Source organism: Camelus dromedarius, chromosome 24 (assembly GCF_036321535.1).
Source record: "Camelus dromedarius isolate mCamDro1 chromosome 24, mCamDro1.pat, whole genome shotgun sequence".
NCBI lineage: Eukaryota > Metazoa > Chordata > Mammalia > Artiodactyla > Camelidae > Camelus > Camelus dromedarius.
The window spans coordinates 12,987,049-13,012,613 of NC_087459.1; the positions used below are offsets into that span (position 1 = coordinate 12,987,049).

The 25,565-nt window shown below is 47.8% G+C and overlaps 1 protein-coding gene across 1 annotated transcript in view; it reads left to right on the plus strand.

Annotated features, from left to right (window-relative positions):
- Nucleotides 1-24,150, plus strand: part of BMERB1 (bMERB domain containing 1) — a 108,063-nt gene extending 83,913 nt beyond the window's left edge. The window contains exons 3-6 of the mRNA XM_010982611.3: nt 12,855-12,928; nt 18,666-18,780; nt 20,070-20,152; nt 22,649-24,150. Coding sequence (XP_010980913.1) covers nt 12,855-12,928; nt 18,666-18,780; nt 20,070-20,152; nt 22,649-22,761 — 385 coding nt within the window. The 3' untranslated portion in view covers nt 22,762-24,150. The remainder of the gene's footprint in view (nt 1-12,854; nt 12,929-18,665; nt 18,781-20,069; nt 20,153-22,648) is intronic.
- The last annotated feature ends 1,415 nt before the right edge of the window (nt 24,151-25,565 follow it).

Sequence of the window (25,565 nt, forward strand, 5' to 3'; positions counted from 1 at the left end):
GCGAAACCTGCCGTGGTGGGAGTATTTACATCGTGGATATGGGCAAATGATACAAACCAAGGCTTCTGCCTCCCTCCCTCCCGACTCCCAGCCAGCTGTTAAATACTTGCCAGCAACACCTCTAATTATAACTCTACCCTGTCCAGGTCTTTGGAGGAACCAGCAGAGGACACTTGCGGTTTCTTTGTGGTTCACCGAGCCCTAGGATCCTGCTTCCAAACAAAGGAGGCCACTAATCACTGGTGCTGAATAAACATGAGGGTGATTTAAATGCTAATGTGCTTATCACCAAAAGTGGAGCTGCTTCTGATGGTGCAGTGAGTCCAGGGGAAATTGTGGGTGGTGACTATAGATAACCCAGGGCTCTGAGAGGGCTGCTCCGTGTTTCCATAGGCGGGACAGGGCTAAGCTTAGAGTGGGACAGTGTGGTCCAATCCATAGGTTACCTTTTAGGCAGGGAACCTTTCCTGGGGCTTGAGGCTTACAGATTGTGTTTCTAAGGTTTTTTTCCTTCAGTCTTTAGATGCTCAGTAGAAAGGAATGACAGCTTTAGAATTCCTGCATAGGAGGGGCTTAGGGCCAGCAATCTTAGGGCCGCAAGAAGGAATCAGGGGATTTATCCGAAGGCTGCATTTGTATCAGCAGGCCCGTGGTTTTTTATTGATTGGGTGGTAGAGATCAATAAAAATCGCATGATTTTCTACCAAGTTTTTTTTCTTACTTGTACTATACACAAAACTGGGGGAAATGTCTATTGCCTATCTCAAAGCATTTGTATGCTTATTTATTTTTGTTTGTTTGTTTCAAAAACATTTTAAAATATTGAGGTGGTTTTGAGGGATAATGGAAATTATGGGATGGGGCTAAAGCCATCCAGCAAGAAAGCCCACATCTTGGAATGGCCACTGGCTGAAAGCGTTTTAAAAGGCTCCTGACAGCAAAGATGGGACAAAGGATAGTGGTCCTGAGGCAGAAGGGGACACCCTGGTATCTCTGGGTGGCATTTCTAGCCAGTTCGTTGCAGCAGCAATTGTCAAGGCTCTAGAGTCAAACTCTTTCAAATCTTGACTTCATCCCTTGCCAGCTATGTGATCTTGGACGGTTCACTTAACCTCTCTGAGCCTCCTATAAAGTTGAGAAGGATAATACTTGCCTGATAGATTGCGAGGATTTAAAGAGAATGTTGGACCCCATTCCTGACCCTTGCCAAGTGCTCAGAGGCATGTTAGCTTTTGTTAGTGTCAGCAGGAGAGAGAGATGGACTTGGGAGTGGGCGGGAAGGTTTGCGGGAGAAAACACGGATGGACGTACTGGCGGGAACTCATCACGGATCAGACAATGGCAGGCACAGGAGGCCCAAATGCTGAAAGAGCTCAGAATAGAAACTGTATTGATAGCAGAATGCAAAGCAGGATCACTTGAAATACGGACGTTTAATTGGATTTCTCTGGGAGTGACTCACCGCCTTTGATAGATGCTGTTGCCCTCGTGGGCTCTCTATCATGGGATTTGAGAATTTTCCATCTGCACTTGCAGTCTTGAGGGCTTGTTTCAGTAAACATCCGGGACTGTGTGTATTCCTCTGTGCCTGCCCTCCAGCTCGCCTTCCTCTCCTCGTCACGTATGTAACGCGCTGTGTCCGGCACGTGTGACATACTAGAACCACAGAGGGAAGGGGCAAAGTCCCTTAAGGGGTGCACAGTCTATTTAGGGAGAAACACAAGGGCCACAGTGATTATGGGGTGTGGGTGAGCTGTGCTACGACAAGGGGGCTGTGCAGCATGAAGAGGACGTGACACAGCCTGGGAGCACCAGGAAGGCTCTAGAAGGAGATGCTGGGGGTGGGGGTCATAGCTCAGTGGTAGAGTGCATGGTTGGCATCATGAGGTCCTCGGTTCAATCCCCAGTGCCTCTGTTAAGGCGGGGGGTGGGGGATGAAACTCATTTTAAGGGGAAGGGAAGTAGCCCAGTGGTAGAGCGCATGCTTAGCATGCACGAGGTCTAGGTTCAAGCACCTCCATTTAAAAAAAAAAAAAGAGATGCTGGATTGAAGGGAGCAAAGGCTTGCAGGATGCACGTCGCGATCGCACAGCAAGCCCCCAGAATGCAGGCTCCCTGGCTAGAGATGAGGCTCAAGAGACAAGGGCACGGAGGGGCTTCTGCTATGGCTGCAGTGACCCAAGACTGACCGTGTTCGCCTCCGAGGAAAGGTGTGGCCCATGGTCATTTAAAACAAAACAAAACAAAACAAAAAACTCTTTAAAAATCATCCAGATAATACATGTGTATTGTGAAAAACAAACAAAAAATTTAAATACAGAGAAGCAGATGAAGGAAAGGAAAATTCCTTCCAAATCATCATTGTAACATTTTGAATGGAGTCTTCCTGTCTTCTTTCTAAGCATATGTATTTGCAACATTGGATCCCAACATTTCTTAACCATTTTTTATCTGGTTTATACTCATGTTGATAGCGTCTCTTCTGAGCATCATTTCTAATGCCCAAGTAGATTCCCGTTATGCACACATCCCATAATTTATTCAACGGCCCTCTATTAAAGTGAACAATTTGGTTCCTGCCAGTGTTTTGCTATTGCAAACAAGGCTGTATTGCGCATAATCATAGCTAAATCTTTATGGCACCCTTAATTATTTCCCTAGGATGAAATCCTAGAAATGGAATCACTAAAGAGCTTAAATATTTTTAAGACCCTTGACGTATGTTTCCACATTGTCCCCTGTTTTCTACTCCCATCAGTCCATTGACCGTATTTGTTATTTCTCCTTGAGGCTTTTCATCGCTGCCTTCCGCAACTCCCAAATCTCTAGGAACTAATCCAGGGGGAATGGGGAGGGATCAGGCTGGGAGATGTGGCTATTATTCTAACTATTGCGGCTGCAGAAGGCTTGCCTCCCCCCCTGCACAGAACAGGCCCCTGGGCTGACCACTGCTTAGAAGATGAGACTGATATCCGAAGTCTGACCTCCCTCTTCTTATAGGATTGCCAGAGCCAACGCAGGGCGCCCAGTTAGATCTGAATTTCAGATCAAGGACTGATCATTTTTTAGTGTAGGTATGTTTCAAAGTTTGCATGGAGCATCCTAGACTAAAAATGCTTCCATATTTATCTGAAATTCACATATAACTGGTCTGTGTCTTCGTTTGCTGAATCTGGCAACCCTGTCCCCATTGTGTCTCACCTCATCCGTTCTGTGTTGGTTGTATTTTCTCCAGAGGTCCTCTTGAGAAGCTTCTGCAAGCTGGCCGGCAATAACTTTTTAAATGGTTGCCAAGTTCTTCTTTGTCTAGTCAGAAAGTTTATATGTAAACAGTGCCCTGTTGTTGGACATTCATGGTGATTCCTTTTCTCTTCTCTTTCCCTCTCTTTTCTCTTTCTTCCTCCTCCTCCCCTTCCTTTCCTCTTCTTCCTCTTCCTCCTCCTTCTTCCTTCTCCCTCTGTCTCTCTCTCTTACTTGTTTGGAGTTTAATCTTTCTCCCCATCTTTAATAGTTCGTGGACCACTCATCCCAGGGCATCAGGGCTAGGATTAGGGAAAGCTGGGACCAGACCCCTTCACAGCTGGCTGAGCCCAATGGGATGACTTAGTGCCTCAGTCTAGGCACTCTCTGGGCAAGAGATTGGGGGAACAAAAATAGACAATACATGAAATCACAAAATGTGATATCCCCTTCAGGGAAGGAAGGGTGGGAAGGACAAACGCCGTCACAGAAATGGCCAGATCACATTAGCAGGTGCTGCAGGAAATCTGTCCACCAACCTCGTATGCCCTGGGCGCAGCCCAATTCCCCCCTGGAGCCTAGAGGTGGAAGCAAGCTGGGTCCCCAGTCAAAGCCGCAGGTGGGTGAGAGCCCTGTGGTCTCACCACGTGGCCAGGAATCTTAGCTGGCTTGATTCCTGGTGTCTCTTGGAGGTGAAAGTTAAACTAGGAGGCCTGCACACAGTAGGCTCTCAGTAATCACCGATGATTATTGATTTATTGGACCAGTTAGCAAATCAGCGATGAATCAATGATCATTGATATATTTCTTTATCCGTATAAGGTGAGAGATCTTCTAGCTCCAAGAACTCAGTTAGTCTCTGATTACTTTCCAAGTTTTTTACTGAAAATCAGAATCAGGAGAAAATGTTTCTATAACGATCTGGCTAGTAAGAATTTTCGACTTTGGGCCGTCCGGTCTCTGCTACAATTACTCAACTCGGCCATTGTAGGGGGAAAGCAGCCACAGACAGTAGGTAAATGAATGAGCATGGCTGTGTTCCAATAAAATATAATTTATAGACACTGAACTTTGAATTTCATGTAATTTTCATGTGTCCAGAAATGTACTTCTACTTTCGATTTTTTCCAACCGTTTAAAAATGTGAAAGTCATTCTTACCTCGTGGATTCCAACAAAGCAGTCAGGGAGTCAGTTTTGGCCCATGGGCCATAGTTTGTCAACCCTGCTGAAGATTTATGAGCAAATATATCTTCCAGGAAGTCCCTTGAGTGCCTTAAACAGAAAGTTTAGAGTGAGGATGCTCTTTATCCTGGGTGGGTACATACTGATCACTGTGTCTGCCAAACTGGCTTTTATAGACATGCAGCCAGGCCATGCTCTCACCCTAGAACCGAAGATGGCTCCCATGTCAAGTACTTCATAACCCAGACTCGTATGGCACCAACATGTCCTATTTGGGTAGACTCTTCACTGTCATATAACACAGACACCACACTCCTTTCTACAGTCAGTGTCTGAGCTGCCCTTCTGCCTGAGTGCCTGGTACCCTTCTCTGTGACCATCCAGGCTGTGCCCCTCCCTTAAGTGGCAGCCTACACTGAGAAGCCTTCCCCCAAGCTACTCTGGTCTCTGTCTTCCCTGAACACCAACCACCATATGGGATGGGACTTTTATATGCCCACCTGAGAGGTCAGATTTCTGAGTTCAAGTTCCTATTATTTACTCTATAACCTTGAGCAAGTTCCTAACGCCGTCCAAAGGATGATAGTAATACTACTCACCTTAAAGGGTTGCTGTGAAGGTTAATTGAGATGATTTGTATAAAATGCTTAGCACAGAACTGGCGTCGATCATATGAAAACATTAATACACGCCAGCTACGATTGTCTTTCTGCATTGTTTGATGTTGTTACGGGGAGGCTGTATTTATGTAATATATATACAATTTTTAAAAGGCCAAAAAGCATCCTTTTAGGTCCAAAACAAAATTAAATAAAATTGTCTGTATTTGGGGAGAGGAAAGTCTTAACTGGCATGAATCACACACACAGAAAAGGACATAAACCCCAATTCAGCTTGATGAGTTCTTCCCTGTTAGTAATTTTTCTGAATCAAAACAGAGACGATCTAGAAACCCCCTGAGGAGAGAAGAGGAATCTGTGCTTGAGAGAGGTGACATTCTTTTAGAGACAATGTCACATCCTGGAATGAGGATCTGATTACAACCAAGGGAGAAGCCAATTAACATGCAGACCATAAACATGCCATGGGGAGAAAATGGGCCTTCGGTGATGTGTCACAAAGGCATCTCTTTCCTGGGTGTGTCACCTGAGCCCATGGCAGGCACTTCTCTGGTCTCTTGGTCCCCAGTGTGATGCCGAGAGATGTCTGAGCCCGGGGGGTCCCTGGAGATGTTTTAACACTTACTCTCCCCAGGGACAGCGTTTAAGCTCATTAATCCAAGAACGCTAAAGACATGCACACATTCATCATCCCAGTGCCATTAGGTCGGAGGAAATTGAAATGGCACAGAGAGTGAGACTCATTCTTTGATGCAGGAATGTTGGCTGGGAGTTTTTGGGAGTGTCTGCCAGCTGGCAGCCTACCCAGGGCGGAGGGCTGGATGGAAGTAGCCTTTCCTGTGCACCTATGGGGCCGCCCGCTCTGCACCCATAAGCTTTTTTCAGTCTCATACAACCCCAAGACAAAGGTATAATTTCTTTTGAGCAGTGAGAGCACCGAGACCCAGAGCGGTGAAGGGACTTGCTCAAGTCGGTACAGCCAGTCAGCGGTGGAGCTGATGCAGGCCCTCGCGTCCTGCTGGGTCTAACGCTTGTTATCACCTCAGAGTGCTGGCAGAACAGGGCTCCGGGGATCCTCGAAAGCCTTCAGTCTATATGTGGGGGAACAGAGGTGCAGGGAGAGGAATGATTTTCCCAGAGTCATTCGGACTTAATAAGAAATATATATGGTCTTTGCCCCCAGTTCCTGGCACAAAGCTCCTGAAACTCTTGTAATTTGTTTTTTGACCCCAGTTCCTGACACAAGAGCTTCTAAAACCCTGAGAATTTCCAGAGTGATGAGTGTCTTTCTGTATGCTAATAACATACATGGGGGCTGGTGGCTTTAGTCAGGGAGCTGGTCCCCAGAAAGAACAAAGCATGATTAGAAGCTTGGAACTTTCCACTCCATGCCCCCGTTCTCTGAAGAGGGGAGAGGGGCTGGAGACTGAGTTAATAATTGATATACCTACGTAATGAAGTCTCATAAAATTCTTTCAAGTATGTTACGAGAGCTTCCAGGTTGGTGGACGCATGAGGTGCTGGGAGGGTGGCACGCCTGGAGGGGACTTGGAAACTCCACACCCCTCCCTGTCCCTTGGCCTGTGTATCTCTTCACCTGGCTGTTCATCTGTATCTTTTGCATTGTCCTTTATAGTAAAGAAGTTAATGTGAGTAAATGTGTCCCTGAGTTTTGTGAGTACTTCTAGCAAGTTATTGAACCCAGAGAGGCGGTCATGAGAATCTCCAATTCATAGTCAGTTTGTCAGAAGTATAAATGGTCCAGACTTGCAGTTGGCATCTGAAGCTGGGGCAGTCTTATGGGACTGAGCCCTTCACCTGTGGGGTCTGTTCTAACTCCAGGCAGTGAGGGTCAGAACTGAGTTAAGTTGTAGGACACCCAGCTGGTGTCCACCAAGAATTGGAGAATTGCTTGTTGTGGAAAACCCCACATATTTGGTGTCAGAAGTGTAGTGTGTATAGAAAAACAGAGTTTTCCTTTTAGTCATAGAGGAAGTTTACAGTGGGACTTGGATTCAGACCCAGGCTCCGCATCACAGACCAGCGTTTCTAAGACCAGATGTTACTTCTTCTCACCCATCCCGAGGAGTCAAGAGCGTTCACAACGTACAAAAGAAGGAGCCAAATAAATGTTTTAAAAAGTCAATCCTTGGGTTGGGGGTATAGCTCAGTAGGAGAGCACATGCTTAGAGTGCACGAGGTTCTGGTTTCAATCCCCAGTGCCTCTATTAAAAAAAAATTTAGGGGGAGGGCATAGCTCAGTGGTAGGGCGCATGCCTAGCATGTATGAGGTCCTGGGTTCAATCCCCAGTACTGCCATTAAAATAAATAAATAAACCTAATTATCACCCCCCCCCCCAAATTTTTTTAAAGTCAACCCTTTCCTCTGTCATTCTGCTTCTGACTTCACATCATGGTCTCTGCTGGGTTTCCATTAGGCCCCAGACTATGTCGTTTTCAGAGAAATTTTGTAAAGCAGCAGCACTATTATTCCAACAGAGCCTATTCACCTCTCCCTGCCCAAAGCTGGTAAAATGACCACTTTTCTCCATTGTCCCAGCATGAAAGATTGAGATGCATAATGACACGGGCTGACTTTCTTTTCCTTCCTGCTTCAATCAAGTTCTCGAGATGACACTTCTGTCTCTAGAGCAAGCTGGCAACAGCCGAGTTTGATTTCCGGGGTTCAGCACTGTTCGTGCAGAGAACTGAACAAATGGGGCTTATTTGAAGTTCCAGCCAAGCTTCAAAAGTGCTTTACATGAACTATTTCAATGTTTATTGAATAATTTTATTTCATGGCATTGGACAATCATCATGATGTAATGAGTAGGGCATATATATCTTTAGTTTGATCCTACTTTTATTCAAAATGTGCAGAGTCACATACATGTATCAGTGAAGGTGTCTTACCCTGCAAGTAACGGAACATCTGATTAATAGTGTCTTCAATTCATTAAGTGTTGGGGGTGGGGTGTTCAAGGTTGTCATCAAGGGTCTGGCTCTTTCCTCACTTCCCCTTTGTCATCCTCACCACAGTGGCCGTAGCAGCTTCAGGACCTGGAGTGGGTAGCACCCAAGACTCAACACATTTTTCTCAGAAGCTCCCCTAAGCAGACTTCCTCTTCCATCTTGGCCCATCATGGCCCAAAGTGGGTCCCAAGTCTACCTCTAGCTGCAAGGGAGCCTGGAAAAGCGTTTGTCTGGCAATGGCAAACGGGATTACTGTGACTGGTGTTATGGACTAAATGTGTCTCCCCAGAATTTGTATGTCAAAGCCCTAATCTCCAAGGTGATGGTATTTGGAGGTGAAGCGTTTTGGAGGTGATTAAGGTCATGAGGGCAGAGCCTTCATGAATGGGATTAGTGCCCTTATAAAAGAGACCCCAGAGAGAAGATCCCTTTCTCCAACAAGAAAGCCGTTCGGCAGATCAGGAAGAGTTCTCACCAGGTATGGAATCGGCCGGCACCTTGACCTTGGACTTCCCAGTCTTTCAGAATTGTGAGAAATCAGTGTTGGTTGTGTAAGCCCCCCAGTCTACGGTATTTTTGTTGTAGCAGCCTGAACTGACTAAGATAACTGGCTTTTCTTGTTAGTAACATGGGTCCTTGGGCTCTTTAATCAATAGAAATTGGTAAGAGGACAGACGAGAAATCTAGGCAAGGCTGCAGCACCAGGCAGCGAAAATAAGAAACGGGTGCCTCTGCTCGGTCTCTGAGGAGGCTGTGCTTGTTCCTTAAATGGGGTGAGAGTAGGGGCAGACTGGAGTGTCGGGCTGGAGGGGTGGCTTGTGTGGTCTGCCCACCCCCTTGGTACTGCTGTGTGCAGTGGTCATGCACAGTACCCTGCTTTTGCTTAGAAATGGCAATTTGTTTGTGGCCTTTTTGTATCTTATTGTTCATAATTGCCCAGACTGTGCATATATGCAGTTATTTTTGGCCCCTTATAGTTTCTTCATATTCTGTTGCTCCAGGAGACATTTGTCCATGAGCCAGCACTGCAGTGAGGGTCCCAGATCCCAGCCTATCTCTCCATCAGGCTGGAAACATTGCCTCCTGAATAAATCAGGGGTCTGGGAGGAAGGGGGAGAGGGAAAATCAGTTCAGTGGGCAACCAACCATGTCGGCCACCGCTCATGCAGATACATGGAGAGGAGACACCAGGGTGAAGTGGTCAAGAAGACAAGCTTGGGCTGAATCCCAGTGACCACTGACCAGCGTGGGACTTCGGGTGCATCATTTAACTTCTACTTCCTTGTCTGTAAAGTGGAGATAAAAACAATGCCTCTCTCACAGGACTGCTGTGAGGATTTAGATGAGTTTATGGATGGAAAGCAAATTCTCAATAAGCATTGACTTTTTGTTCCTCTTAATGATGGAACTCTTGCCTCCATCTTCCAGAAAAAGACCTGCTTTTTGTTTAGGTAAATACCCTGAGCAACAGCTTGGGTCGGGGTGGTAGAGGAGCAAACTCCTTTCCCGAGGATGTTCAGGGAACCCCCAGGCTTTGGTTTTGCCAGCTGGGGTTTGTGAGTTGAAAACCAGAGGTGAATTGTTTGGGATCTGAGGGCCCTCCTTTGGCCACAAGGCCTGAGGGAGAGAAAGAGAGAGAAACAGAAGAGATGGGAAGCTGGTGGCAAGAGAGAAAGCTGGGAAAAACAACAGTGCTGTGTAACACGGATCTTAATGGAGATCTGTACATGGCTTCCTGTGAGGGCTTCACACGAACTTCACCTTACTTCCTAATGCCTGGTGGATTCAGACGTGCTTGGGAGGACTCAAAACCATGCTGAGTGCAGCTTTGAGATGGACAAAGGGTGAAGGCTAAGGCCTCCAAGGGCCAGCCTACCACACCTGGGTTACGGGTAGGCAAAACACTGGGATGAAATTCACCCAAACACTCGGAGGGGAACAGTGGCCACTGCGGGCACATGGGTCAAGATTAGGTGTCATCTTAGCTTCCTTCTTCTTACTTGTTTGCATTTTCCAAAATTTCTACAGTGATCAGGAATCTGTTCTACAATCAGATAAGAATTTTATTTTAAAATTTTTTACAGAGAGGAATATAAACAAAAAAGGGTTTGGCGTTCTGTTTTTGTTTTTTTTTTAAGGTTGCCCATGGTGGCTCCATTTGTCAAATAAACTGCTTGTCCAGCATCATATTCATCTTCCTTCTTCTCCCTGCCTCTTTCTAACAGGTATTAACGATAACGAATACCACGTACTGAGCATTTTAGTATGGATGTCCCAGGCACGCGCTCAGTGTTTGACATGCATAGAAATCCTAGGAAGCTGTACTATTATAATTCCTATTTCAAAGAGGAGGAAAGTGAGACAGAGAAGTTCGGTCTCTGGCACATGGCCCCTCTGAACTAGAGCTGTCTGGTGCCAACACTCTTGCTTCTGACACTACTTCTTGTTCCTTTCACCATCTTTCCTTCTCTCATCTTTCAGAAATTATCCCTCGGGTACCTGTGTCAATTCTGTGGTTGTAACCTAAGATTTCTCAGCTTCATCCTGATCGGCATTTTGGAGCAGATGTTTCTCTTTTGGGGGGTGGGGGGCTGTCCTGTGTACTGCAGGATGTGTCGCAGCATCCCTGACCCTACCCACTAGATGCTGCTAGCAATCCCCACGCACACCCAGCTGTAACAGCAAACACATCTCCAGACATTGCCAAATGCCCCCCCGGGACCAAAATTGTCCTCACTGAGAACCACTGATGTAGCCTGATCTCCGCGCTAGATGTGGAGAAGAATTCTGGATGGAGTACCTCCAGTTGCACGACTGTGGATGGGAACCCAGGGGAACAGTTTGTCCCCTTCTGGCAAAGTCCCCAAGCTCATTCAAGGCAGCTGCCACCTGCTAGGACATTCCAGGGCAGGGTTTCACAAGCACTTGGAGTGCCTCTGGCGACAGGAGCAGGAGACACAGGCTGAAGTGAGACATTCCTGCCGCTTGAGAGCTGGGATGCTGGGGTTGGAATGGGTCATATGTGCCTTTCTTGGGGAGCAAAGGCAGGGGTGGCCTATGCTGGTCTGTGGATGGCACTTCTGAATGGAGGCGGTGGACCAGGTTCTTGATGAAGACGCCAAGGAGGCAGGAAGATCAGTGGACCCAGCCAAGTGGATTTCTAGTCCTGGTCCTGCCCCTGCTTGCTGTGTGGACTCAGTTGAACCCTCTGAGAATATTCATGCTTCCCTCCGTCTCTTCCTGGGACGGAAGGTTGATGTGTCCAAACTGGCCTATGCCACCCCCTCACCTGCTCCACCCTCCTTCAGAGCATCTGACGTTCCATCATATTTGTGTTCACCCTCTGTCTCCCCCAGTTCAGTTTCAGCTCATGAAGGGAGAGGGGGCTGGTTCATCCCAGGAGGCTACAATGGTGGTAGACATAGTAAATGCTCAATAAATACCTGCAGAATGAAGGCACACACACACCCTATGAGGAAGCTATTTGAAACTACGTCTCAATGGCCATAGACACATCATATCCTCAGTACTCAGTGGTTCCTTTCTGAGACTCTGTAGCCCCCACCCCAAATAACCCAACATGATGAAAAAGCTTTATATGAATCCATGTTGATTCTACGGAGGCTAAAATAGCAAACAAACAGCCTCCCAAAACCCACCTAAGTAACCAAAGTAAGGGCATAATTAAAAGTGCCCAGATAAATCCACTTGGTGAAACTCCAAGCAGCCATTACAAACGTTTGTCACAGGAAGATGAGTTAATATTGCAGCGCATACACACGAAACTATAATACATAACGTGAAGTTGAACTGCGATGGGGGGAGGGTGTAGCTCAAGTGCTTAGCATGCACGAGGTCATGGATTCAATCTCCAGTCCCCCTCTAAAAATAAATAATAAAACCTAATTACCTCCCCCTGCCAAAGTAATAATAAAATAATACAATAATACACAAATAAATAAATAATTAAAAAAACTGTACGTGTAACCCGATTGCTGAGATTATAAAGGTGAGCTTTCCTTTCACGCTGTTGTTGTGAATTTCATGTAGTCCTTCTGGAGGGCAATTTGGAAATTCCTGTTAAAATGCAAGGGTTCACATCACTTCACCCTCCGATTACATTTCTAGGAATTAATTTTGCTAGAGATTTCTTTATTTTAGGAATTTATCCCAGAGATGTATTAGGAAACAACTCCAATGTCTATGAAAAGGGAAATAGCTAAATAAATCACTGTATATCAAAATAATGGAATACTACACAGCTATTAAAAATGAGATGTGCATGTCCTGACATGGAAAGATGGCCAAGATATATCATTAAGTTAAAAAAAGCAAATTGCAAAATGTTTTTTGTACATTAACGATGATGTCACATTTGGTAGCATGAGCATAAACTTTTTTTTTTTAATCTGGAGGAATACAAGCCAAACTTGAGAGTGGTTTTCTCTAAAGGATAAGGGGAGATTTTCTGTCTGTGCTGTGAATATCTGTAATGTTTAAAAGCTTTTAATGTAGCTGAAATAAGAGGACACTGAACCTACAACATGAGCTCGCTCATGTAAGCAAACAAAAGCCAGGTGCGTGAAGACTGGAGGGAAGTCTGTCAAGGTGTTATTAACTGTAATTGATCACATCTAAGTTGTGGGATAGTTGGCAGTTTTTGTTTTTGTTTTTGTTTTTGTTTCTTTTGCAGGAAAACTTCTCCAAGGAGCATGTGTGGTTTTTACAGAGGACAAACCTCTGCCCGAAACCCTCTTTGTTGAAGCTGGGGTGGTGCTCAGGGTGCAGGGTGTCCTGTCAATGTAACCTGCTGTGCTGTGGTGTTCTCTTTCCCCAGGATGGATGACATCCAGCTCTGTAACGCCATCATGGACTTGAAGCAGGAGCTGCAGAACCTGGTCGCCGTCCCAGGTAGCCATGCGGGACCCCACCTTGGTGAAGCATCTGCCCAGAGCCCCCAGCCTGCCCCTTCTGGAAGCCAGAGTTCATCTCCACTCCTAGTGCAGCCTCATTCTCGTGACTCAGGGGTCCCTGATCGCTTGGTCCAAACACAAATTCAAGTCAGGCAGGCCCGGAGGTTCGAGTCCTAATTCTGGCCACCTCCTTGACCTTGGGCAAGTCACTTTATCTCTCCGAGACTCAATTTCTCCTCCTCTGAAAAAGGGGTAGTAATAGTAACAGCACTTAATTCACTAGATAGAAACCTCTCTGTGCTAAATGAAACAGTATAAGCCATGTGCCTGGTTTAGTATCTGGTCCAAAGTAAGAATCCAGTAAATATTAGCGATGATGACTCTTATTATCCTGCTTGGAAACAGGTGGGTATAGTGGCGACAGGCTCTGGCTTTGGAGTCAAACCCAGATCTGTCACTCATTAATGACATGATCTTGGGCAAGTTACTTCACTCAAACTCGATTTCTTCATCTGTAAACGAGGACAGCCATGCTGTCTACCTCTAAGGACTGTGGTGAGACTGACCGAGGGAAAAAGCCTGCAGGTGCTTAGCACACGTCCCATCCTATAGTAAGTGCTTCATAAATCCGTGCTGCTATTGTCATCACTCCCCAAACAGATCACCGCTCACCCTTCAGCTTATAGCTTGTCTGGTCCTTTTTCTCAAGAAAGATTTCCCTGCGCATCCAGGCTGGGTAAGGTGCCCTCTGGAGTCGCTGACATTTGTCAAAAGTACAGACAGCCCCAGACTTATGGTTTGACTTAACGATGTTACGACTTAACAATGGTATAAAGTCTCCAAAAATGTCTCCAGGTATTGCCAAATATCCCCTGGCAGCGGAGGTGGAGGTGGGCAAATTGCCCCCCGTCTAAGAACCATTACTTTCAAATCCAGGGATATGGGTTTGAATCCAGGCTTACCAGCTAAATGAACTTCGTTGAGAACCTTGATTTCCTGAGCCTTAATTTCCTTGTTTGCAAAAGGAAGCCCACAGTGGGCGCTCACATGGTTGTGGCTATGCTGTAGGATGATGCGAGACAGCAAATGCAAAGTGCAGGCGTCAACACACTCTAGTTCTAATGGGAGTGTGTGGATGACCATAGTATCAGGCGACACCATTGCTTTAATGAGCATCTGCTCGGTGCCGGGCCTCGTGCAGGCTCTGGGAGTGTGCAGGTCAGTAGACAGTCCTAATTGAAAGGGAGTGGCAGCTGTGGATACAGGGTTTCTTTTTGAGGTGATTAAAATGTTCTATGATTGGAGGGAGGGTGTAGCTCAGTGGCAGAGTGCATGTCTAGCATGCATGAGGTCCTGGGTTCAATCCCCAGTACCTCCATTAAAAATAAATAAACAAGTGAATAAACCTAATTACCTCCTCCCCAAAACAAACAAATAAAATATTCTAAACTTGATTGTGGTGGTGGTTGCCTAACTCTGGAATGGGTGAGCTGTATGCTATGTGGATGATATCTTCATAAAACTCTTGCCACAGAGAGTGAGATGTTAACTATAAAACAACAAATGAATGGGGAGGGGAGAAAGAGCTGAGTCCAGATACTACCCACTAGAAACTTCGGTTAGCGTGGGGAGCTGGCATCGGTCCTTTTTACAAGCTTCTTATATGATTGCCATGGGCAGCCAGGGCTGAGAGGCACCAGGCCAGCTCAACTCTCATTTTATCGTCCTCCGAGGCATTATTCGGTTGAAAGGTATTAAAACCCCTCCAGGCTTCTGTAAACACAGAACAGGCAACTACTGAGGGACACCGGAAGCTCCCGGAGCTTGTGGGAGTTGCATCTGCTTGCTAATTGGCCGTAACAAAGCCCCACGAACTTGGTGGCTTAAAACAACAGAACTTTGATTCTTTGAGAGAAACCAGAAGTCCGGGAACTTCCTTCTAGAAACCACAAGTCTGAAATCAAAGTAGCAGCAGGACCATGCTCCCTCCGAAAGGCTCTGGAGGAGAATCCCCCGTTGCCTCTTCCAGTTTCTGGGGGTCCCGTCACCCTTTGTTCCCTGGATTGCGTTCCCAGTCTCTGCCCCTGTCGTCGTGGGGCCCTCCTCTCACTGTGTGTCTCTGTGTGTCCTCTCCTCTTCTTAGGAGGACGCCAGTCATTGGAGGAAGGTTTCACCCTAACGGCTATGACCTCAACTTGTTAACCTCCGCCAAGATCCTATTTTCAAATAGGGTGTTTCCAAATGAAATGGGGTGGCGAGGGAGTACTGAGTATCCTAACACAGGCGTGATGCCCAGCCCAACCCCACAAGAGTCCAGAACCAGAAACCGGAGCACTGGTGGAATGTTCTTTGGCACTTGGACTCTCTCTCTCTCTCTCTTTCTCCCTTTCTCTCTCTCTCTCTCTTCATTTTTGGACCATGTCCCATTTTCTCCCTCTGGCACACAAGCCAAGCAAGGCCACTCCATCTCTCTTCCGTGATCTTCCCACCCCAGAGTCCAGCTCTCAGGGCCTCTGTGTCCCAGTTTTCAACTTCCCCAGAAACTGTGATAGGCCCAACCTCTATTGACATCACCATCTTGGGAGAAGGATTTCCAGAGCCCCCTGTTGGTTCAGCAGGACATGTGGGTGCTGCTGAGGCAAAGGAGACCTGACTGTGTGGCCACGAGGCCAGAGCAGCTCCAATGGGTGCCGTGGCGGCCTCTGGAGTATGGGTGGAAACGGGTGGGAGAGGGGGTCATTGGCTGACATGATGACTGGGGTGCACGACTGACCAGGACGGGGACCAGGGTGAAGAGAACAAGGTACTCAGCTGGCACACAAAAGACTCCATGATTATATTTTAATGTAACATTTAAAGTACCAAAATTCATGCCAAAAAACTCCCCAAAAGTTTAAAGAAAGTTGAGATCAGTGCTGACACCCAGCAGGCAGAAGCCAAGAACGCTAAACCTGCATCAAGGGGACAGTCCCCCCGAAGGACGTGTTCTACTCGAAATGCCATCGACTGTCCCACTGAGAAGCATGGTTCACACAAGGTCATAGGGCCCCTTGGCAACAGAGCCCAGGTCCTCAATGCCAGCCCCGCGGATTCTTCCAGGAAGCCCCACCTTCCCCATCAGTTTTGTGCAGAAGTTCAGATGCTCAGTTTTCCTTTCCTCTCCTGCCTTCCCGCTCACCTCTCTCCACCTTCTCCTCTGACTCCTTGTTAAGAGCTTTTCTATGTATTCCTTGGACCAGGGCCAGCTTTCTCGATGGCTTTAGCTGAGCTTAGGGGGGGAAAAACCCCGGTGCTCCCAGCAATACATCAATAAAAATATTAAGCATGGCCAAGAAAATCATGTTTCTCCAGCCAAGGTCAGAAAATAATTCACCAGACTGATTAGAGAGGACACCTGGGGCCCTTCCCACCTTCGGGGCTTCTTGAGAACAGGCCAAGATGTCTCACCCCACCTCCACTGCCACCACCGCCCCCTCAGGGCTGGGGACACTTGGATCTGGCTGTAGAAGCCATGGTATCCTGCCCTCGCGTGGTGTCCTCCCCTTGGACATAAAAATAGTTTCTCCCTCATAGCGTTATTGGAAAGAATTAAACTAGTGGTTCTCAACCAGGGATGACTTTGTCCCGCCCCCAGGGAACACTGGCCATGTCTGGAGACACGTTTGGTTGGCACAACCGGGAGAGGGAAGTGCCTCTCGCATCTAGTGGGTGGAGGCCAGGGATGCAGCTGAACATCCTGCAGTGCTCAGGACAGGCCCCATGACGAAGAATGATGCAGTCCCGAGAATCAGTAGTGCCAAGGTTGAGAAACCCAGATTAAATGAAAATGTAAAGCTCACAGTCATACAAATAGAATGATAATTGCTGCGATGTGTGAAGCACTCAGCATTTGCACACTGATGCGGTGAGGCTTGCTTTTCCTTCGTTAAATAAGTGCTTGCTTTTGTACCTGCTTCAGTAAATATTTCATCTAGAGGGCATTTAATCATTAAAACAACAGTGAGGATGCTAAATAATAGCTTATAATAATAGCAGCTGCCTGTTCATGAGCCCTGACTATTCAGCGGGCAGTGAGCCTAATATTTCACTTGGTTTATCTCTCTTAAAACTTGCAACAACTTCATGATTATCTGTATGGAGAGAGTGGATGCTCAGAGAGGTTGAGGAGTGTGCCCGGAGTCACACAGCTAGGAAGGAGAGGAGCTTGGGGTGTCAAGCCAGGACTGCCTGACTCTGCAGCGAGGGCTCACAGTTGTGATGGGGCCTGCAGGCCAGGGGGACCAGTTAGGAGACTGAGACATGGTTCAGGGAGAGGTGATGGTGGCCTGGGCTAAAGAAGTGGGTGCCCTGGGGGAGATGGGGAGCAAGGTCACATCAGCAAGTATATGGAGTTGTTAGGAATCAGGTGTGTGATGCCAGCAAGCAGGGGATAAAGGTAGCAAATAGGTAGATGATTTTGGCAAGCAAAAGGGTACCTGTAGGTAGTTGGGTGGTGCCTGTAGGCAGGTGAGTGACACCTTCAAATAAGTGGGTGATGCCTACAGCTAGGTGGGTGGGGCCTGCAGTGGGTGGGTGGGGCTTACAGGCAGGTAGGTAGTACCTGGAGGCAGGTGGGTGGTGCTCAGAAGCAGATGGGAGATGCTGGCAGGAAAGGTAGGTCACACACACAAGCAGGTGAAGAGCCTTGGCCGGTGGGGTGGAGACTTGGGTGAGTAACTGGTTCGTGAGCTGGCACAGACCACTTTGAGTAGGTGGCTTCTCCTGTGAGTTGCTGGGAGGGGCTGCATGAGTGGAGGGCTGCAGCTGAGTATCTGGGAAGCCTGGGGGATGCCTCAACTGGCAAGAGACAGAAAATAGGAATGAATAACTTGGGGAGGGAGGCTTCTGAGTTCCTAGGGGCCCTGCCAGTTGTTACGTGATAGATCTGGCATACATCCGGGGCGCGGCAGGGGACACAGGGATATCGGAGGACTGTTGCTGGTGACTTGGAGAGGACAGAGTCCAAAGGGGGAATGATAACCACCGTGACCAACGCGGCCGTAACCAGGAATCCGGAGGCTGCTAGCAACTCCACCCCACCTTCCTCGCTCCTCCTTCTGATTAACAGGAGACATGGATTTTTCTCTCTAATCTAAATGTTATATTCTCCTGGTCTCTGGTTCTGCCTCCAGATCTGGAGGAAATTGTCACTGCCAGCAGAAGCAGGCAGACGGACAAGCTGCCCCACTTTTCCTTTTTCTTTTTTATCTTCTGAAGAGGTCTGAGCAGAGGGAGCCCAATGCAGGTTTCAGTTTCCGCCCTCCTGGTTTCCTCAGTCCTCATGTCCAACCCTCATTCTTTTATTACGATTTGGCTTTTTAGCCTTTAGTCTTTGTGACAGGATGGAAAAGCATGGACGCTTTTCTTCTGACAGATGGGCTGAGCCCCACTCTAGGGTAATCCCCTCTTCCCCCCGCCTTCCACCCGCTCCCACTGCTGCATCCTTACGGCTTACTGAGGGCTGCCCGCAGGCCCGCTCGAGGCAAAGTCCTTTACTAACATCAGAGCACTTAAGCCTCACTGTGTGTATTTTACAGAGGAGGAAACAGAAGCTTGAAGCGCTCAAGGTGCTTCTCCAAGTTCACCCAGCAAATTAGACGGCAAGGCCAGGATTCTGACCCTGGCCCCTCTGACTCAAGTGCTTTCACCAGCTACACTCAGACTGTCTTTCTTTCCTGATGTTTTCTTCTTCCCAGAAAAAGAAAAAAGCAAGCTGCAGAAGCAGAGAGAGGATGAGCTAATCCAGAAAATCCACAAACTGGTGCAGAAGAGAGACTTCCTGGTGGACGACGCAGAGGTCGAACGGTTAAGGTAAAAAATGTGTCCCCCGAGCACAGGGCTGTTGGAACACAACCCAGCTTCCTGCCAAAACCTCACATCTGCTCCTGGGACTCACAGCCTTGCAGCAGACATGGGCAAACACTCCCCAAATGCTGAATGCAAATGCATCCCGGCCTTCTGGCCTGAGGACTCACTTCACATGCAAGAGAAATTCAAATGCAGCTCCAGAGAGTTTTGCAAAGGCCTGTGGGTCTTAAGTGAATGTCATTCGAGGATGTAACCAGGGAGGAACTACGTCACATAACACATGGCAGAGCTTCCTGTACGTTCTTTTCACGGTGATTTCTCCCAAGTTTCAAGGCAACTTCCAGAAATTTCTGTTGGTTTCTACAGAAACTCTACACCCTGTACTGACTTGCTTCCTCGCCCGTCTTCCTCATTTCCCAGCTTTGTTCTCTCCTTCCCCTCTCCTTGGTGGCTCTGATATCCCTTCCTGGCCTTCAGGATCTCCTGTTTGCAGATGCACCGGCCACTTTGGTCTGGACAACAGTGGGCCCTGTGCAGCTGAAGGCTCCCAAGGAGGCGGGGGCACAGGAAAGATATGAATGTTTCTTCTTGATTATTTTTGTCCTGGAGCAAAGCCTTTGGAAGAGGCTGAGAGGGCCTCTTCCAAACCAGAGGGCAGCTTCCGTTTAGTTCTCTGTGTCTTCCTGAGTTCTCCGACGCCCCTAGGACACACCTTGCCCAGCTCAACCAGGCGTGGCCCGTCGATTTTGCTCCTGGTGACCCTTGGAAGAGTGGAGGTGATGTGCCCTCTGAGATCTGCCATGTACCTTGTCCTGGGCAACTTAAAGGTACATGGCCAGGAGAGGGCCATCCCAGCTCCCCTCTAGGAGGGAGGCTGGGTCCTGTAACATCCATGCCTCTGCCCCGGGGTCCCATACTAGCCTGGGTAGGCATTTACTCTATCACTGATATGTTTCTGCATCATAGTAGACTCACCAGTTACAACATGCACACACTATACACGCATAACACATAACATATGCACACCACCCATACGTAACACATAACACTCACATAACCCACACCAACATGCATGTACCACCCACATATAACACACACCAAAATACACACACTACCCACGCATAACACGCACCAGCACATGCACACCATCCACACGCAACACAGAACAGCATGCATGCACCGTCCACAAAGTCTGACACATGGTCCCTCCCTCTCGCCTCATTTCATCAGTTCCCTGATACTCTCCCAGCTTACTGTATTTTCCTCTTGTCTTTACACATCTGTCTACACAGGGAGCAAGAAGAAGACAAAGAAATGGCCGATTTCCTGAGAATCAAGTTAAAACCTCTAGACAAAGTAACCAAATCTCCAGCCAGTGAGTGCATACATTATTCATTCACCTCCCCTTATCCAAGAGAAAAGGAAATTTAAAAGAGGTCAGGGGTGGAGGGGGCACACCAAAATGCTTTCTAGAGATCAAACTTGAGCACCAGATGGCAGCAGGCAGGGCCAGCTTCATGGGCAAGCAGCCCGTGCAGCCGCCCAGGGCCCCACGCCTAGAAGGACACTGCACTGGGTTCTGCAAACTCTGTAGCCAGTCCTGGCAGCAGCCATCACCCTCTCATCATACAGTTTGGTGCATTTCATAGAAGGACCTGGGTGGCCACAGAGGCAGGAAGCAGGGACCGAGGCTCAGGGAGCTCTGGCCTTGGCTGGAGTTGGAACCTTTGGAAAAGTGGAGCCAGGAGTTTGCGTCTCAGAATATTAGCTTCACAAAACACTCAGAGCAAAAAGGATTCTGTGTGAAATAAGTTGGGGAAATGCTGCACATTTGGCCCTCCGTCTGTAGGGCCCCAGCATCCGCTAGCATGTGAAAGCGGTAACAGGTGCTCCCGTCGAGGAACTGCCGGCTCTTTGTTGGCCCAGTGAGGCCACTCAGTTATAAGACATGGATGCCTGATCCAAACCAGCCCGAGCGAAAAGGGAATCTGCTGGGAAAAAAGAGCAATCGGAACCAGGGCTTCAGGGACTGGACACTGTTAGAACCCTTGCTTTCCTTCCACCTCTCATCTTGGCCCCTCTTGGCGTGTTGGCTTCATTTTCTCCTACTACACAGGCCTTCTCCCCTCGGGCCAGAACTCCAGAGCCATAGCTTAGCAGCAGCAAGGCAACACCAGAGATGCCCTCTCCTGGTATCTGAATGTATAAGATTCTGATTGGCCTTTCTTGGATCAGGTTCCCACCTCCTAGGCCATCACTGTCACTAAAAGGCTGGGACCCTGTGATTGGCTAGATCTGTGTTACTTGCCCATTCCTGTAGCCACAGGGACATGAGCTGTTATTAGAGGAAAAGGGACAGGAAATCTTGCTAGAAAGATGAAACCCCAAAGTTTCCACTATCAAATGCAGCCACCAACCCAGTTTTCACTGATCATCACTTAATATCCCATGAAAACACAGCTGTACAGCGTGTAGAAGTAAAGAAAGAGAAGGGCCCTGGTCCCTTCTGCACACCTCCAAAAATCACAAGGCACATAATCTCTGCCTAAACCCAGCATTCTCAATGGATTGTCTCTTCCACAAAAGGCAAACTAGAAAAACTCCACTGAGTACTGCAGAGAAGGAGCAAGGAAACTTGCCTTTTATGTAGGTTTATAGATAGAAAAAAGAATTCTGGCAAGAAATCAAAACGCCAAGCTTGCACCACATGCAAGGGGCCCATTGTGGGGTCCAAATTTACGCCACCCATCTTGGGTGCTGGGATCCCAAGTGGAAAAATTAAAATGAACCTAAAACCAGTGAAATCTTTGGGATCCCAGCAAAGCAAATATAAAATTGCTAGGCAGACACATGTAACTGAAAAATTGTGCTCTACACCAGAAGTTGACACAACATTGTAAAATGACTATAACTCAATAAAAAAATGTTCAAAAAATTACTAGGCAGAGACCTTTCGACTCCCATAATACACAGCCCACAGATAAAAATCCCTATGAAGACAATCTTTCAATAAAAACTTAAAACCCATGAAGAATTGAACCACCATGATAGGAATCAGCAGATGCAACAAAGAGAATGTCCTCCCATCAACCAGAAATAACAGGCTATCTAAAAGGGACAAGAACTATATTTAAAATGATTAAAGAGATAAGAGAAGGAATAATACCCAAAGTGAAATAGCAAGATGCCACGAAACAAGAATAGGTAGATTAGCAAACAGCTAGCCTTCTAAAAAAATTATTGTCACTGAAATAAAAACTCAATGGATTAAACACAGAGACACAGCTGAAGGGAGGATTCATATAATTGGAAGACGGAGCTGAGGAAATTACCCAGAATGCAGCAACAGGGGACAAAGAGATAGGAAATATGAAAGAGAAGTTATGAAACATGGAGGTTAGAATAAGAAAGCCCAGCTGACATCTAATAGGCACTCCAGGAGGAGAGAGAGCAGGGAATGACAGGCGAGGGTGTCTGAAGAGGTAATGTGTGAGCATTTTCCAGAACTGAAAGACAGGAGCCCTTAGAGCAAAGCGGCTTACATAAAATTTCTCATTTAATCATTTGCCAAATACTTCTTGAATGCCAGACCCTGTGCTCGGCTTGGCAGATGCAATGGTGAGGAGAACAGAATATGAGACAGGCTAAAGTCAAGGACTGAAAGCCAGTGGCCGCCAGGGAGGTGGAAACAGTCACCAGGACCATATAAAAATCATGCCACTTCCCCCCACCACGTGATCTGTGGTGTCGGAGCAAAGCCTGGCCAGGGTTGGGGTGGGACAGGGGCTGCAGGTGGTCAGCGCTGTCCTTACCTCACCTCTCCCTCTCTCCTGCTTCCCCTCTCTGCTTCTGCTCCCCTCCCTTGCTGCAGGCTCCCGGGCAGAGAAGAAAGCAGAGCCCCCGCCTAGCAAGCCCACGGTGGCCAAGACGGGGCTGGCACTCATCAAGGATTGCTGCGGGGCCGCCCAGTGCAATATCATGTAGCCCCCGTGTGGGGTGCCCCCGGGGCCACGGGGACCCCCCCCCATCCTCTTGTCTTCATAGCCCCCATTTCACCGGGGCCCAAGAGCTCTCCGCGTCGGAAGGGATTGAAGGCAAGCCCGTGACTGCCACCAGGGGCCGCCCTGTACAGAGTGTAGCAATAGGGAGTCCCTCACCGTCGCATGGCCCTTCCCAGAGCATGCCGAACCCAGGAGTCTGTCTCACTGTTTATCCAACCGCCAGGAAAGGTCCTCCCTCGAAAAAGTCTATCTCCACTTCTATCTAGCTGTATCTAACCCACCGTGCTAATGAACTGGGAGAGGGGCATGATCCCCAGGTGTGAATAGTCGTAACTCGTCAACAGTCTAGCACCATGTTGGACACATTCCCCACCCATCCCTCTAACTCTGCTGTCAGGCCTGCCCCAAACGGCTCCATCCCCTACCCCCATCTGTCCTCTCCCAGGGGCTGTGCCCGGAGGGCTCCACACAGCCCACGTGTCTTTGGAGACACAGAGGGCCATCTGTAAAGATTGAGCTTGTGTGTGGTGTCGTGGTCCTGTCTCCCGCATCCTCCCCTCCCGTGTCTGGGCACGGCTCACATCAGGAGTGTGTCCCTTCGCTCCTGGCTCTTCCTCCCCTTGCAACATCTGTCCCAGGTGTGTGGAGCACAGTGGGGATGGGGCCCTGGCTGGACCACATCCAGGGCTTGGAAGAGGTAGCAGAGAGCTGGAGGCTCCAACACCAAGGCAAGGGCATATGAGAAGGGGAGCCAGAGAAGATGCTGACCCAGGCACTCTCCACACACCGGGGGCCACCGGGCGGAGTGCCAGCGGGACACCACTCACCAGCCTAACACACAGACCTCCGCAAACAACAGTGGCAGGCAGGAGAGGCGGCCTGACCCGACAGTGTCAGGTCAGGTGGTGTGTTTTAACCAGCCTACCAATCCACCTGTGTAACTTGACGTACCTTTGCTACAGCCAGCCCGGCACAGCCCGTGCGACCTCTCTGTCCGTGTGTGTGTCGTGACCGGCCTCAGTAGTTAGCATCGCTCAAGATTCGCTGATGTGCAATCACCCATCGGAGAAAATAAAAATGGAAACCACGTACGCAGCATTTTACAGTTTTTACTTTTTTCTTGACTGTAGAGGTAACCCATGTACATAGTTAACCATTTCAAAAATATAGAACGTATAAAGAATTTTTTTAATAAACTCCCATAATTCCTCCAACTTGGGACCACTCTGACACGTTGGCATATTTCCTCTCTGTCTCTTTTTATGCATTTTTTTCATGACTAGCGTCCTATTGTATCATTTTGTAACAGTTCTCTTTTTCTGCTTAGCAGAATGTCACTCCCTTTCTGCCACATCATTAAAAGCTCTGTGTAAATATTAAACACTCTTCATAAATATTTACAATGGCTGCTTAGTAATCCAGCTGGTGGATATACCATAATTTATCTGACCATTCCCTCAATATTGGACATTCAGGCAGCTTCTAGTTCTTCAGTATTAGAAATAAGGTCAGGATATACATTGTTGGGGGAGAAAGCTTCTTCAGATTTTTCCTGATGACAACGCATAGAAGTAAAGTTCTTGGGCCATCAGTGGCTCATATTTTTTCAAAATATTTGTCAATGAAAAGTTAATCTGAAGGTGTCTCTTGTCACAGCGTGGGAGTTGACATAAAATACCTCTGAGTTTGATGGGCCCTCACATGATGTTCCTGATGTGCTGCTGCTTCAGTCTGAGCTGAGGCCCACATACCACATTCTGACCTTTTGAAGCTGAAGAGTCTCCCTCAAGCTATTGGCAGTGCCACCACCTGGCCTCAGGTGCCCAAGACCAAGCATGAAGCCAGGTTGCCATATGAGCTTCCTAGGGCTGCCATAACATATGCCCTTAACCCAGGCAGTTCAAACAGCAGAAATTGATCTTCTAACAATTCTGGAGGCCAGAGGCCAGTGTCAGCAGGCCAGGCTCCTTCTGAAGGCCCTAGGGAAGAATGCTCCCTTTCCTCTTCCAGCTCCTGGCGGCCCCCAGCAACCCTTGGCTTCGTTGCTCCAATCTCTACCTCCGGCTTCACATGGTCTCCTCTGTCTGCATGTCTGGTCCTCTCTTCTTTTTTTTTTTTTTTAACTTATTTTATTTATTTATTTATTTATTTATTTATTTATTTATTTATTTAGGGGTAGGAGGAGGAAATTAGGTTTATTTACTTATTCTTAGAGGAGGTACTGGGGATTGAACCCAGGACCTCCTGCATGCTAAGCATACGTTCTACCACTTGAGCTATACCCTCCCACCTTGGTCCTCTCTTCTCATAAGGACCCTAGTCTTTCAGGGCCCTCTCTACATCTGGGCTGATCTCAGCTTGATCCTTACCTTAATGCCTTCTGCAAAGACCCTATTTCCAAATAAGGTCCCATTCTGAGATGGCAGGTAGACACGAATGGGGGTGGGGGGAGAGGGGACACTATTTAACCTGTTACACAAATCCTTCCCACCCTTGCAATAAAAACTCAGGCTGCAAAGGGCCCATCACTCTCCCTTCCTGGTCGAAAACGTGACTCTGGAAGGCCTGGCCTCGGACCAGTTAGAGAGCAGTCGCTCACTGCTCCAACAAGCCAAAACCGGTCGAAACCCTCATAAAAATCCTGCCTCTAGTACACTTGCTGAGCCCTGGGGTGCATCAAGCTTATGTTCCTGCTATTCCTATTGATTTTTTTTTAAACAAAACCCCACCATTTATTGAGGTTTTCACAGAAAAGTGGAAAACAGTGATTATTCAAGATACTCCCAG